Below are 13,658 nucleotides of genomic sequence, written 5' to 3' on the forward strand. Positions count from 1 at the left end.
ATCTCAATCACCATCCTAGCGTTTTATCGAACGCGTATCTTGATGCTAAGTACCTCCTAAGATACCTAGTACCTAAAACTTCCTTAACTGTTCAAGCGAATATTTCGACTTGTCTACGGTACATAGTTACGGACACTATTTTGTCTTAGCAGGTAATGCTAAATAGGTACCTAGGTCATTTTTCATATTCATCCTGTATTGTAATCAGCTTGCTCTGTCGTCAAGTCTAAGGACAACAAAGGTGTATGGGTTTTCCGGAGGTTGAAGGAATATCGGCGGCGGACTTGCGGACTTCACGCGTCATCCTCCGCAGGCCCGTTTCCTCAATGCTTAATGGATTCGATTTTAATTTCCATCTACCGGTAATGGTGTTCATGTCAAATTTCTCTGCGGTAAAAACCCGTTATTTACGACTGACAAAAAGCCATCGGTGACAAATTGAAAATAATCTTCCACTACCTAGGCGGTCTTCCTTGGAGCGGACTTCATGGCTCCGCGCGGAAGCTCATCTAGGTAAGCAGAAGAGCTGCAACGCCTGTGTGATCCGCAAGCGACGCTGTGACCACTGACCAGCGGATACCAGCTTGCGGTAACTGCACCAAGAAGAGGCGTCTATGTATCTAGGGGCGACAGTCGGACGCGCGGTCGTACGGCAATTGCGCCGGTGTTTCGACGGGTCTAGACTCGCTCGACGGTCCTCCGCCTACGTCCTACGGTGACAGCTTCATCTTGGGTGACGGCGGGGTCTGTACATCAATGGGACCCGATGTAGATATTCTTCTTGACGAAACTATCCAACTCGATGACACGTTTGAATCACTACTGGATTCGATGAATTGGCATGAATTCGGCGATATACAGGGACTACCTGACTTTGTAAGGCAGGATACGCAGATAGTATCTATTTCACGGACTAAAACCCTAAGTCACCAAGATTATTCTAAGATGTCAGCTGTATGCGTAAGTTCTATGTAGTAAGAAATACCTTCTCTTTTCTTAAGACTTGCAGTAGTAGGACGACTACGCTCCATGGCAACTTGCCGACCCTTCACCCAGGATTGCATATGCGATGAAAAAACATTTAAAAATATCCACACTACGGTTTCCCAGGACAACTCTACTCTATGTATGCATCGTCATCTGTACCTAACTGACACGCCGTCGTGGATCCTACACGTATTCTCGACATGCGTTCTCTACGCGAACCAGACGGAGGCGACTCGTGGCCTCGCTCTGAAGATTCTCCATAAGAACGTTCATAATCCGAGAACAACAGCAAATGTTGGATCAATAACCACGAGGAAGAAGCTTGCGAGAGTTCGCAATAAGCCACCAGAGTCTTGGGAGGTAGGTGTAAAAAAGCTATCCAAGAAAGTTCCATGGTTACTGATACTTCGTAGCGCTGGTTATTTGCGGAAAGTGTTAGGAGAACCTATATGATATCTGCTGCACTTATTCAATTTTGGAGTGTGTTGAAAGGGCGCAAATTACCTTGTAAGGACATCAGCATAAAGAAATTTAAGTCCTTAGCTCTGACGTACAGATAGATATAGCTGATCTTGGAGATTGGTATTACGTCCACAGATGGACTTCGTCAAGACATCTATGGACTGCCAAGAGCCCCTTGGACTTTTATAAGGCATGGAGGGAGGAGCCTATATGGATTATATCGGCGTTCCGCTTCGATGCTTTTGTGCGGACTGGAAAAGGAGACGATATGGATGACTTCGCCCTCGCTTTTCTTATAATGTGCGCGATCCTACCTCCTCACCACGTGTCGCGAGCTCGGCATCGCCGTGGTAGCCTACTCGCCGCTGTCACGCGGCCTGCTCGCAAAACCCGCCTCGCTGGAGGAAAACTGCGCAGCTGCGTCGGTCGCGCTTTCGGCAGACGAGGTTGCGCGGATCCGAGCGCTCGTCGAGACGGCTTTGTGTCGCGGCGCTCGTTATCCTCCGGAGCATGCGCTTGCTCTGTTTGCTGACACGCCGTTACCCGAGGAGTATGCTCGCGGTTTGGAGGACCAAGGCAAGGTCTCGATTACCGGTTCTCTGCATGTGTTAAGCCCAACCGCAGGTCGGGACTGAAGTGAAGGCGTTGGCTGAGCCGAGTTGTGTTTTTATTATCTGGTTAGGAATATCTTCACATTGCATATATAAGAATGGTCGAGGAAAGTAGGTAGTCAATCATTGGATATCAATTTCGATACTACCAGTTCGATGTCTTATAAGTGTGTAATATATATAACATTGTAATCATAGAAGACCTGCCTTTCGCTATCGCTATGCTGGGTTTATCCAAAGGTAGTACTATCGCTGAGCGTACATGAATGATAACACGGCATAACTCCTCTACCTACTCTACGGCTGTATATACTAAGGTAAGGCACCTAGGCACTAGAGGTAGACAGTAACTCACAGTCTAGACTTGACTTTATCCCACAGCCCAAATGTCTCTAATCCCGCGTCTCCGTCAAAGATGTCTCTCTCGACTTTTCTAGAATTGATCTGGCCGCACTGTGTCAGCTAGGTGTAGTATCTAAGAAACACAATGTGTGTCTTACGGTACGAGATAGGGAATGGGGAATACTTACATGTCTCGGACCCAGATCGCTCACTTTTTCTACGCCCAGCAACCTCATACACGTCTCTATCTCCGCTTTAAGGACTATGAACCATGCTATTAGTACTGGCACAAACACATACAGAGGATGGGGCTTATTCAAAAACATGACTTACTTTCTAACGTCCTCTCAACGCCCTTCTGGCCACCGGCCCCGAGCCCGAACAGCGCAGCCCGACCGATGCCCACGGCCCGGGCGCCCAGGCACAACGCCTTGACGACATCCGTCCCGCGCTTGATGCCGCCGTCGACCCAAACCTCAATCTGATCAAACACCTGCGGGCAGTGCTTCCGGATCTCCAGCAGGGTATGCACAGCAGGCGGCGCGGTGTCCAAGGCACGCCCGCCATGGTTCGACAGTATGATGGCCCTGACCTGCGGCGCATACTTCGCCGCGAGGAACGCGTCCTCGTGGGTCTGGATGCCCTTCAGCACGATCGGCAGATCCGTGTGCTTGGCCAACCACGGCAGCGTGATCTTCCACGTGAGGTCCGACGCCGTGCCGAAGAAGAGCTGCTGCCCCACGCCGCCGCCGCCCGGCCGGTTGGGCTCGTCCGAGGTCTTCACCCCGGACGCGACCCGGACGGCGTTCTTGAAGCTCTGCTTCTCGTCGAGCTCGCGCTTGCCGGGGACCGGCGCGTCCAGCGTCAGGCAGACGAACTTGAACTTGTCGGCCAGGCGGTTGATGCGCGCGAGCATGGCCTCGCTCTTGGCCCGGTCGTTCTGCACGTACAGCTGCCACCCGAAGATCTGCCCGCCCGGCACCGCGTCCGCGACGATCTGCTCCGGCGTCATCGACGCGTTGTTCGAGATCACCTGCAGCGCGTTGAACCGGCCGCAGGCCCGGGCGATCCCGGCCTCGCCGTCCGGGTGCCCCAGTCGCGCCATCGCGGCCGGCGCCACGAATATCGGTATGTCGACCTTGTGCCCCAGCAAGGTCGTGGAGGTGTCGCACTTGGTGCAGTCGACGAAGACTCGCGGCCGCAGCAGGATGTCCTTGTAAACGGTGTTGTTGAAGGACTTGGAAATGGTGTCGTCGCTGGAAGAGTAGTAGTACGCCCACGCCTTCTCGGGCATGCGCTTCGTGGCAACCTCCTCGATCTCGTTGAGATTCAATAGGCTCTCCATGGGCGGCACGCCGTCCACATCTTTCTTTTCCTCCTTGGCAGCCGGCTTGCTAGCCTGGACTATAGTTTGAGGATCGATACGACCTAGTTTAGCCTCCGGCTTGAGGTTTTCCTCCAGCGTTCCCGGCGGATGTATGGGGTCGTACTCGTCCGTCGCATCCCGGCCGGCGAGCTGCAAAATGATCTTGGAACCACCGGGGTGCGAGGGCAAGAACTCTGTTACATCATAGACATTCCCGTATAGTACCACCCAGCAACTCTCGGGCGTGGTATGCTTTACAACTGATTTCCGCGTATACACCGGTTAGCTAACTACGACAGCCAAAGGTACATGTCTCAAGAACAGGTACCAGAGAGCTTTTAGGAGACCTATCTTACCTTCCTCGGCGCTAATGAGCTTTTCAGCCATCTTGGTAACATACCAAGCGATAATGCCACAAAAAGAAATACCCAAGCACAATATGTATATATTCCTTTGTTCGACTAAATAAAATGTTGAAATTGAGAAAGTCGGTCCCAATAGCTTTTGACAACGCTCTCGGTTGTATTTAACCCGCGGCAACCCGGAGCTCGATCGGCATCCCCAAATAGGGTATAAGTTTTAAGTACCTAACTGCTAACATAGGAGGTATGTGAGTTAGCGACCCCGCGACTCCAAATAATGGGATTAATGGGGATGACCCATGGGGTTTATTACTATTCGATAGCTTCTATTGGCTAGACGACTGCCTAGCTAGAGCTGGCGTAGTTGATTTGCCAGGGGACCCAAGCGCTCGGAAGCACCGCTAATTCGCCCCTCTGAAGAGGAAATAAAGAGGTAAGAGGGCCTTAGATAATTCATATAGCATAAGGGTTTTGAGTTTGAAATTAAGAACTTGCGAAGTTGCTTTAATCATTAGGTACAAAGGCAAGTAGCTAATGCCATAACGGTCCAGCAAATGGAGGGAAACGACTTATTAATACAACAAGGCCTATGCCACAACTAACACAAGTAATCAGAATCAAATTAATGTTGAGAGGTATATACCTACCTAACCTAAGGTAGGTAACCTAAGGTAGGTAAACATCAACTCTAAAGAAACAAGTAAGCAATTAGGGATTGTCTGCCATATCGTACTGTGCAAGACTACCACGCCTATAGACTCGGATAATTTACAAGAAGGGGTGTGCAAAACCACCACTCCTAAAATCACGAGAACTCGCCTTCGGTAAGCCAAACTCCCTGCAGAAATCTGTGCAAAAAGCCGAATATCGTGACCAATGAACAACAACAAACCAACCCTAGCGCAAATTGCGAAATGCGGATGCGAAATCTTTAAAAGCCTATCATTCTAGTCCACAACTCCTTCTCTTTTTCCAAGACCGCGCGGTCCCTTGCAAGAGCCTCGACGAGGGGGACTTGACGGTTGATATGTTGTCCCCCGTAATGGCCGAAGGAGGATGGCCCGCCGTTACTAGTCCTTGTACTAGGCGACTCAACTCCCGGGACCCCAACTAGGGTAACGAGATCATCGATAGGTTGCGGGACGGCATATGAGGCCGGTCCAAGACGAGGATGGGAGGATGTCGAAGGCCTGTGCGAAGATAGTCCCACGTTTGGTTGGGTGTATGATTGGGGCTGGCTTATTGAGTAAGAATTCAAGCTTCCAAAAGTGTTTCCGCTAGCAGGGCCTGCCTAAGGCTGCGGCGTAGAGAGGAATGTTGTATGTCGGGGCCGTTTCAAGCTGACTGCACCCGGCCGTGTGTAATATTCATCTTCCTCTTCATCGGCCTCTTCCTGGTTTGAATCAACCGCTTGAGTATTAGTGAGGATTGTCGTGGGTGCAAATGTAGGAGTGATGGCAGGCATGGTTCGATCAGAGAACCGAGGAGCTAAGGGACCGCTGATTTTCGTAGGACGAACGAAATTTCCAGACTGACGTCGCTGGGATTGTTTAGTATGGAGCGTTGGCGAGGAGACCGTAGTGGACGATCCAGAAGACGAAGACGAAGATGCAGATGAAGACGAAGACGAAGCTTCTACAGAGGCTTGGGAAGTTGAAGGCACTACCGAACTATAAGTTTCCTGACTTGTGACTTTAAGTTCGCTGCCATCGCTGAGGTCTCCTGAGACGGGGTTTCTGATATCCCATAATTCCTACAACATAGCAATATTAGGAACAATGCAAAGACATCAAAAAGTATAAAGAACTAACCTGAACCTCAAGGGGGGCGGTGACTAGCCCACCAGACATCATCATCCAATCTGCATCATTCTCCTTGGCACCAGGTCGGTCAGTAACGATGCCCCAGTCATCGATGTGATCTTTGACGATCTCGTCCAGTCTACGTCTCTGTTCGAGTTTCTCCAGGTCGGCAGCCTGAGCATCATGGGTAGAGGTTGATGCGCCAGCTATGGCGTCATTCACTGCTGAGTGTGAATGCTGGCGTCCTCGACGTTTGCTTGACTCTCTTTCCTCTCGACGCTCAGCTTTCGCCTTATGTTTCTCTGTCGACTTATGACCCTTGATTTGGGTGGAGGTATTTGGAGATAGTACGTCACCGGCTTCTTGAGCGTCATTATCCTTTTCGCTAAACAAGGCTGGATCCAACAGCATCTCCTAGATGCCGTCGTCGTCGAACCGATCAATATTTTCCTTCGACGACTTGGATATAGCGCTTGCTGCACTTGCTGAGAAATCTAAATCGCCTGAAGTCTTCTTCTTCTTGCGCTTCTTGCCTGATGCCTCACCATGGTCTTCAGACTTTCTCTTTTCGCCACATACTTCTTCTCCAGTGGGAGCACGCATAGTGGAAATTCCGCTCAACATTGGATATTGGGGTGCATCGCTATGCTGGTGTCGAGCCTTTAAGTATAGCAGTGGCGTGGTGAATTCTTCGTCAGAACTCATTTTGTTTGACTCTCGTCAATAGTGTTCTGCTTGGGGTTTATGTAAGATGCCGGTGGTAGTCTGAGGTTCTCCTTAAAATGACGGCCCAGTTGCCGAATAATATCGTAAAAGTGTTGTTGTTGCTGAGAAAGGGAATCCTTTCTGTAGAATTCTTTGAGATGAAAAAGTTGTTGAAGGTGCTAGTGTTTTTTTCTTTCTCAAGTGTTTCTGTTTTTGATCTAGCTTTTTTTTCAACGGTGAGTCGTTCTGACTAGGCTTCGTTTTCTCATATTCACTCTTAGGTGAGAGAGTCTTATCTTATGGATTAGTACGCTTTGATATGAAGCTGTTCATTTTACTTGATAAGTCGTTGAGTTTTCTAAGAGTTAAAGATCATATGAGCTTAGGCCGTGAACTGTCGTTAGAGTGAGATCTCATCAGTGAGCTTTAACTCTTCTTTTCGTTTCTGTCTGAGTTAGCTATCGACGCTTGGTAAATGGAATTTTGCTTTCAAGCAGAATTTATCCTTGTCGACGTATTTGTAAGTAGGATATTCATGTATGTTTCAGAAACCCCTTTACACGACCTTTATACGACACTCAATGTTGTAACGGTGAGGTGTCGAATTGTGACATGATATTCCATGAGAAGAATGAAATGATCTGCTTACCTTTCTGCTTTTATAACGAATGAGAAATCCAGGATACCTATTCTTTACCTGGCCACAGGTTTGGAGGTTAACCCAGATACCTTGAATTGTAGATTTCTGAGTAGGTGAGGGTAGTTGTAGTTGCAGTTGCAGTTGCACTACAGCCAGCTGCTGCAATTACTGCTGCAATTACTGGATCAGGCTGGGTTAGGTAAATAGAGAACTTTGAAGAAGGTAAGAGATACCTGTAGGTAATCTCTACCTAGGTAGTATAACTGAGGTCATCGCGTACCTGGCACCTATCTTACAACCTTATGCACCTCCCTTAAATTCATACTTCAGGTACCTAAATATATGCATATAACTTATATATCTACCCATCAAAATACCGGTATAAAGTGCCGATTATCTTATCAATCAGCTCTAGACCTAGATCAGCTAGACTCGTCTCTTAGACCCATTGAACCTCGGCTCGAATCGCATTAGGTATCATGTGGTGGGCCTAGGATTCCTAATACCGGACAGTTACCTACCTAGGTACCTAGGTATTAGCCCTTCTTTGTCGCATCTGAGCTTCAACAACCAATTATTAATTATTAAGTCTTAGGTAGTCTGGTCTTGCTTTTATTGATATTCAGTAGTTGTCCTATTATATATATACCCTCCTACGTAGAACCCTCTACTCGCTCAACCCCAATCTATATACCATCTATTCACACTCTATATCAATTCCGACCAGACGATCTTCGATCTAAGTGAAATCCAAAATGAGCAGTCCAGGAGCCGGCTTTGAATATCCTCCCACCGAGGTATCGTGGACAAAGCGCGATGTTTTGCTCTTTGCCAACACCATAGGCTGTACTTCTGACGAGCTTCACTTCCTATACGTTAGTCTTCCTGGCTACCTATTTACGCCAACAGCTTCGTCGTGTGGTCGTTGTTATTATCATTATTATTATTGTTGTTGTTCTGACACCCTAGCAGGAACTCGATCCTAATTTCTCAGTGTTCCCGACTTACCCGGTCATCCTCCGTAAGAACTACACTTCGCATAGACTTGAATATATGTACCTAATCTAACAACACTACCTAGCTTTCAAAAAGAACCAGCAGGAAGTCGTCGATTTCTATGCCGCCGAGAAGGCAGTAAAGATTCCCGGCGTGCCCGAATTCGATGCGCGACGAGTCGTCGACGGCCAGCGACTAGTCCAATTCCTCAAGCCCCTCCCTACGACGTCGGCCGGCCGCAAGTTCGAGCTCCGAACCAAAGTCCTCGGTGTCTACGACAAGGGCCGACCGGGCTCCGTCGTCGAGATTCAGCAGGATCTAGTGGACGCCGAGACGGGCGAAGTCTACACGCGCGCCATTGGCAGCTCGTTTTACGTCGCTCAGGGCAATTGGGGTGGTCCCAAGGGCCCCGCGACCGAGAACTTCCCGCCGCCAAAGGACAAGAAGCCAGATGTCGAGTTCGAGGACCAGACCAACGCGCAGACACCCCTACTATACCGACTAAACGGCGACTACAACCCACTTCACGCGCACCCAGAGCCGGGCAAGAAGATGGGATTCGGCGGTGTTATTATTCACGGCTTATACTCGTTTAACTCGGCTTGTCACGGCCTGCTACAAAAGTTGGGTGGCAGTGACCCGGCCAACATCAAAGAGTTTCAGGCCCGATTCGCAAGCCCTGTAAGACCTGGAGACAAGTTGATTACATCTGTGTGGAGAACTGGACAAAGGAAGGGAGAGTGGGAAGAAATCAGGTTTGTGGTCAAGGTTGCGGGTGGAAAGGTCTGTTTGAGTAACGGACGAGCATTGATGAAGGTAGTGGGAGAAGCTAAGAGCAAGCTATAAGCGATGATTTATTTCAGTGGGTAATTAGCACAAGTTTTTCAAAGATTTCAATCAGGTATGAATAGGTAGGTACCTAATGTAAAATATGAGCGTATGGCGATTTCTCCTAGTCAAAATATAAGAACTTGGTGGTGTGTAACAATTTCCCCCCCTGTGACGGGGTAACAACAACTTCTTGTAACAAATAAAAATTGTTGCCTGATCCGACTCTCCATATAATTTATAAAGGTTACCTGGTACCTATCCTACATTGCCGGGCCAAGTTCAGTTATCTGTTATCCACCTCAGAATCAGACATAGTTCATAATGATTTTATAGTGAGAATACTATCACAATGGCTACAACTCCAAAAGTTGGCGATAGATTGTCTTACGACGGTGCTGTTTGTACAGTTCGATATGTCGGCGAAGTTAGTGGTACATCTGGTAGCTGGCTTGGCGTCGAATGGGACGACCCAGCTCGCGGGAAACACGACGGTTCTCACAAAGGAGTGAGATATTTTACTTGTAAGTCTCCAAATTAACCGTATATAATCAGTAATATAAATCTAAATATAACGAGGCCTATCTAAATCCGCAACGGCCGCATCTTTTGTGCGGCCGACACGACCTATAGAGAAGCCGCAGAGCTTCGTAAGGGCAGTAACCGAGAAGTACGCCTCCGAGTTAGAGAAGACAATTGAAATCAGATTCTCCAATAAAGTAGCAGAGGAGGTTGGATTCGAAAAGATCCAGCGCAAGCAGGCCCAGTTATCCGAACTGAGAGCCGTCATCGTTGATGGTGCACGTATCGCAACGGCTTACTTGGAGGGTGATAGTTCCATTAGGGAGACGTTTCCTAAAATAGTCGAGTTGGATCTCAGCCGGAATTTATTTCAGAAAGTCGAAACTGTCGTGGCCATCTGTTCCGAGTTACCTATTTTACGAAGTCTACGTCTAAAGTAAGCCTGTCGAGATCGGGAATAAGAGACCATATTGAATTGCATTGCTAATTACAAAACAGTGGCAATCGATTTCAAGACATACTAACCGACAAAGGTCTTGAAAATGCAGAGAGCTCCTTACAGAACATTAAGGATTTAGCTTTGGACGAGACTCTCATGACCTGGGAGGAAATCTGCCATGTTGCGACCAAGTTTAAGGCACTTTCAACCCTCTCATCCAGTGCGAACCACTTGTTCTCTCTGCCCCAAACCCAGTTATCGACACTCCTTTCTACTTTAACTTCTCTGGATTTGGAGTTCAACAACTTTACTACTATCACGGATGTCTCCAGCCTTGCCGCATTGACGTCACTTCGTAATCTTCACCTTAAGGGCAATTTCATCAAGACGATTTCTCAGAATGCATCCGATGAATTACCTGTGTTTTCGGAAAGTCTAAAATACCTGGATGTCTCATATAATCAAGTCTTATCGTGGGAGTTCGTCGACGCGCTACCAACATGCTTCCCTGGTATGACGTCCCTCCGGTTCTCGCACAACCCTATATACGATAATCCCGATCCTGAATTCTCTACCAATTCGAAAGCTATCACAGAAGAGGCGTACATGTTCACGGTCGGCCGCTTGGCGAATCTTAAGATACTCAACTTTGCTACCATATCGAACACCGACCGTCAAGATGCGGAGATGTTTTATCTTGGTCGTATCGGCAAACACTTAGCTACTGTTCCGGAAAACAAGGAAGCTGAAGTTATTAAGCAGCACAGACGCTATGCTGAACTATGTGAGCTATATGGCCCACCGGTTGTTAACAGGCAAAAAGAAATCAATCCGGCTTTTCTGGAAGCGAGACTGGTTACGGTACATTTCATCTTCCACCCCAAAGATAAAGGTGGTGAAATCATAGAGAGAACGACAAGGATTCCGAAGAGTTTCGACATATATGCCGTGAAGGGTATCGCTGGAAAGCTGTTTGGGTTGAACCCGCTTGGCGTACGCTTGACCTGGGAGACTGGGGAATGGGATCCGGTTGGAGGATTCGATGACGAAGTTGAAGACAGCAGCGACGAAGAAGAGGAACAAGAGAAAGGCGAAGCGGGAGAAGCCGTGGATACAGGAGAGGGCTCTCCAGTAGATACAAAGACTGGCAAGTGGGTCAAACGAGAGGTAGAGCTGCAAGACGGGCCGCGGCAGCTTGGGTTCTGTGTTGATGGCTTGGAGGCGAAAATCAGAGTTGAGGCCTGATGATGAAACGGTAATCCAAGCAGTTATCATTCTACCCGTATGAGATTTTATAAAATCGAAGAGACTATTCAAACTAGTTTAAGCGCCCATCTTAATCGTGTACTTTAAATAGCCCAAGCTGGGAAATCTCTCGACAAGAAAATGAGAGCAGTGAGACAGGCTATGTACATGCCTTAGACTGCAGCGTTTTGTAAATAGTGTCTAACACCAATCCATCTTTACGGGCTCGACTGCATGAGTTTTACAAACAGACAAGCGCTGCAACGCTGGCAAGCAAACAGAACCGGCATCTACCCAGACGGCTCTCCAAGGGTTTGTCTTATAGGTTACTACACGCTTAACATAAAGTCAAAGCCCAGACACATACCACACACAGCTTAAGCTACCTAGGTAATAAACCTACATCATCCTCAGTCAACACTGTCACTCAGGTTGGCATTAGACCTTAGGGTTCCAGAGCATGATCTATATTCTATACCTCTAGCTTGATACAAGTATGGCTAACTCAGACTACACTGGCGGCGGAGCGGGAGCGAGAGCGAATAGCCAGCAGCGAACCCGCAGCTCAAGCTCAGTCCCCCCTGACTCACCATCAACTCAAAACCAGATGCCGCTTCCTCATTACTTCATCGTCCGCCCAGGGAGCACGAAGATCACGGCGTCGGGCACAGTAACGACGCCCGGACCTATCGTGCCTCTTATCGCGGTGGACCAACTGCCCGAATGGCTCGAACTGTCGGGGGTACCGCGAGAACTCAGCGTCGAGCAGACCGTGGGTCTCAGGAACCTAGGAACTGTGCCTCGACATCCCGGCTTCTACAAGGTGTTCATGAATGACAGCCTCCAAGGTACACCAGCTCCTCGCAAGAATGATGATCATCACGTACAGACGGAACAGAACGCCAATAACAACATAACCGCAGCATCCACCAGCGCCTCACCGCCGCCTCCAACAACAGCGTTGCCATCGCCCACACCAGCGGAGGAAATATCAACGCCAAGCCTGCGAATCGACCCAGTGGTCTCTGAGTTCCATTCATCCACTACACCCGTAGGCCCTACGCCGCCCTTATACCCGATCCTCCACGCGCCCGAGCCAGCGTACTCTCCTTCCTCCTACCACACGCCCCCTATACCCCCTCCCCACTTCCTCCCATCCTGGCACCCCCCTTCCTCCCGCAAGCCCACGACGAAGACGACCAGGACCACGACGCTCCGCCCCGGAACCAGCAGTCGCGGCCACAGCCACACGAGCGGCAGCCCGTCGAGCACGTACTGCAAGCACTGGTGCCACCGCGGCACGTGCCGCTGGGGCGCGCAGTGCCGCTACGCGCACGAGATGCCGGCGACGGCCGCGGGGCTGCGCGACGTCGGGCTCGCGCACCACCCGGCGTGGTACACGACGGCGGTGAGCATGGCTTTCGGGCCGGGGGGTTTCGTCAACGCCAACGCCAACGCCAACAGCACCGGCACCGGCGTAGGATGGTACGTCCACCAATCCGCTGCTGGCACGCCCCGGTATCACGACCAGCGGGGCGGGGAGAGGAGTAAGGTGGAGAAGGAGAAGGAGAAGGAGAAGGAGAAGGAGAAGGAGAAGAGGGACAGGGCTAAGGAGAAGGAGAATAATAAAAGCGCGGGAGCGGGAGCGGGAGCGGGGAAGGGCAAGGAGAAGGGCAAGGAAAATGAGAAGGAATCAGATAGTAAGAGCAAACCCGCCACGGCGTCAACGGAGCCAGAAGCAAATGAGGAGAGCAAGGGCGACGCTACTACGGAAGAGAAAGCCAGTGCTGCAGCTAGCGACGAGGCGCAAACTCGACCGGAGAAAGTCGAGAAGTTAGTTGAGATCTAAACAGGATCCGGAAGAAACTGTTCGAGTCGAGCTGTGTTAATTCTTGCGACTGATGATGTTTCTTGTAATAAACAAGGCGAATCGTACCTATGGTTAGGTTATGTACCTAGGTACACATACATGCACTTGAAAAGATAATCCCCGACCCTGAATGTGGTCGCACGGCGTAACGTAAGCAAATAGTGTAGGTATTTATTTGATATCACAGTTGGTTGATTGCTGCCAGGCCGAATAAACGAGACTCACAACTCCAACCATGCTCGCAAACATAATAATAAAAAAACAGGAACGCGGCTAAAGACGTTATAAACCGGCCACCGGACGGGAAGAAGGGCCCCTTAGCATCAGGTAGGTACATATCCCGTCGTCCAGCTTTATACAGTTGCCTTCCCCCCTCCCCTCCCCTCCCTCCCTTTTTTTTTTCTTCCCACTTCGCAACCCCACCCCCAGCCCGGTCTAGCCAAGCCCTTGGTTCGCAACTCATCTCGTCTCGTCAAGTCGT

General features: G+C 49.4%; 6 protein-coding genes across 6 annotated transcripts; 4 read left to right on the plus strand and 2 right to left on the minus strand.

Annotated features, from left to right (window-relative positions):
- Window positions 1–326: 326 nt before the first annotated feature.
- F4812DRAFT_458168 (uncharacterized protein) lies at window positions 327–2,084 on the plus strand (the record flags this gene model as incomplete). The annotated part of the gene is made up of 6 exons (XM_047937323.1): window positions 327–392; window positions 625–960; window positions 1,111–1,347; window positions 1,401–1,494; window positions 1,548–1,693; window positions 1,785–2,084. The coding sequence occupies 6 exons, from the start codon at window positions 327–329 to the stop codon at window positions 2,082–2,084; spliced, it is 1,179 nt and encodes a 392-aa protein (XP_047790956.1).
- A 30-nt stretch (window positions 2,085–2,114) lies between these two features.
- F4812DRAFT_423957 (FMN-dependent dehydrogenase-domain-containing protein) lies at window positions 2,115–4,326 on the minus strand. The gene is made up of 4 exons (XM_047933796.1): window positions 4,125–4,326; window positions 2,736–4,028; window positions 2,591–2,664; window positions 2,115–2,504 (listed from the first exon to the last, which is right to left on the minus strand). The coding sequence occupies exons 1-4, from the start codon at window positions 4,153–4,155 to the stop codon at window positions 2,412–2,414; spliced, it is 1,491 nt and encodes a 496-aa protein (XP_047790957.1). The 5' UTR covers window positions 4,156–4,326; the 3' UTR covers window positions 2,115–2,411.
- A 735-nt stretch (window positions 4,327–5,061) lies between these two features.
- F4812DRAFT_458170 (uncharacterized protein) lies at window positions 5,062–6,637 on the minus strand (the record flags this gene model as incomplete). Its single annotated transcript, XM_047937324.1, has 4 exons — window positions 5,062–5,364; window positions 5,476–5,883; window positions 5,942–6,317; window positions 6,369–6,637. 4 exons carry the CDS (start codon window positions 6,635–6,637, stop codon window positions 5,062–5,064), a joined length of 1,356 nt encoding a protein of 451 aa, XP_047790958.1.
- A 1,315-nt stretch (window positions 6,638–7,952) lies between these two features.
- Window positions 7,953–9,316, plus strand: F4812DRAFT_338036 (Thioesterase/thiol ester dehydrase-isomerase). The gene is made up of 3 exons (XM_047931613.1): window positions 7,953–8,152; window positions 8,250–8,298; window positions 8,359–9,316. The coding sequence occupies exons 1-3, from the start codon at window positions 8,033–8,035 to the stop codon at window positions 9,117–9,119; spliced, it is 930 nt and encodes a 309-aa protein (XP_047790959.1). The 5' UTR covers window positions 7,953–8,032; the 3' UTR covers window positions 9,120–9,316.
- Window position 9,317: 1 nt separating this feature from the next.
- F4812DRAFT_338033 (RNI-like protein) lies at window positions 9,318–11,586 on the plus strand. Its single transcript, XM_047931612.1, has 3 exons — window positions 9,318–9,625; window positions 9,681–10,059; window positions 10,122–11,586. Exons 1-3 carry the CDS (start codon window positions 9,454–9,456, stop codon window positions 11,305–11,307), a joined length of 1,737 nt encoding a protein of 578 aa, XP_047790960.1. The 5' UTR covers window positions 9,318–9,453; the 3' UTR covers window positions 11,308–11,586.
- Window positions 11,587–11,678: 92 nt separating this feature from the next.
- On the plus strand, window positions 11,679–13,238 carry F4812DRAFT_338079 (uncharacterized protein). Its single transcript, XM_047931617.1, has one exon. The coding sequence runs from the start codon at window positions 11,804–11,806 to the stop codon at window positions 13,154–13,156; it is 1,353 nt and encodes a 450-aa protein (XP_047790961.1). The 5' UTR covers window positions 11,679–11,803; the 3' UTR covers window positions 13,157–13,238.
- The last annotated feature ends 420 nt before the right edge of the window (window positions 13,239–13,658 follow it).

The sequence above is a fragment of the Daldinia caldariorum genome (assembly GCF_022478825.1).
Source record: "Daldinia caldariorum strain CBS 122874 unplaced genomic scaffold F4812scaffold_6, whole genome shotgun sequence".
Classification (NCBI taxonomy): Eukaryota; Fungi; Ascomycota; class Sordariomycetes; order Xylariales; family Hypoxylaceae; genus Daldinia; species Daldinia caldariorum.

What these genes read in the sequence shown, in the direction of transcription:
- F4812DRAFT_423957 (XM_047933796.1), bottom strand. Translation starts at nt 4,155, where the DNA reads ATGGCTGAAAAGCTCATTAGCGCCGAGGAAG. An exon ending in GCTCATTAGCGCCGAGGAAG is followed by an intron (nt 4,029 to 4,124) that starts GTAAGATAGGTC and finishes CGCGGAAATCAG; the next exon opens with TTGTAAAGCATACCACGCCC. An exon ending in CGTTGAGAGGACGTTAGAAA is followed by an intron (nt 2,665 to 2,735) that starts GTAAGTCATGTT and finishes CATGGTTCATAG; the next exon opens with TCCTTAAAGCGGAGATAGAG.
- F4812DRAFT_338036 (XM_047931613.1), top strand. Translation starts at nt 8,033, where the DNA reads ATGAGCAGTCCAGGAGCCGGCTTTGAATATCCTCCCACCGAGGTATCG. An exon ending in ACGAGCTTCACTTCCTATAC is followed by an intron (nt 8,153 to 8,249) that starts GTTAGTCTTCCT and finishes ACACCCTAGCAG; the next exon opens with GAACTCGATCCTAATTTCTC. An exon ending in GACTTACCCGGTCATCCTCC is followed by an intron (nt 8,299 to 8,358) that starts GTAAGAACTACA and finishes AACACTACCTAG; the next exon opens with CTTTCAAAAAGAACCAGCAG.
- F4812DRAFT_338033 (XM_047931612.1), top strand. Translation starts at nt 9,454, where the DNA reads ATGGCTACAACTCCAAAAGTTGGCGATAGATTGTCTTACGACGGTGCT. An exon ending in AGGAGTGAGATATTTTACTT is followed by an intron (nt 9,626 to 9,680) that starts GTAAGTCTCCAA and finishes AAATATAACGAG; the next exon opens with GCCTATCTAAATCCGCAACG. An exon ending in TTACGAAGTCTACGTCTAAA is followed by an intron (nt 10,060 to 10,121) that starts GTAAGCCTGTCG and finishes ATTACAAAACAG; the next exon opens with TGGCAATCGATTTCAAGACA.
- F4812DRAFT_338079 (XM_047931617.1), top strand. Translation starts at nt 11,804, where the DNA reads ATGGCTAACTCAGACTACACTGGCGGCGGAGCGGGAGCGAGAGCGAAT.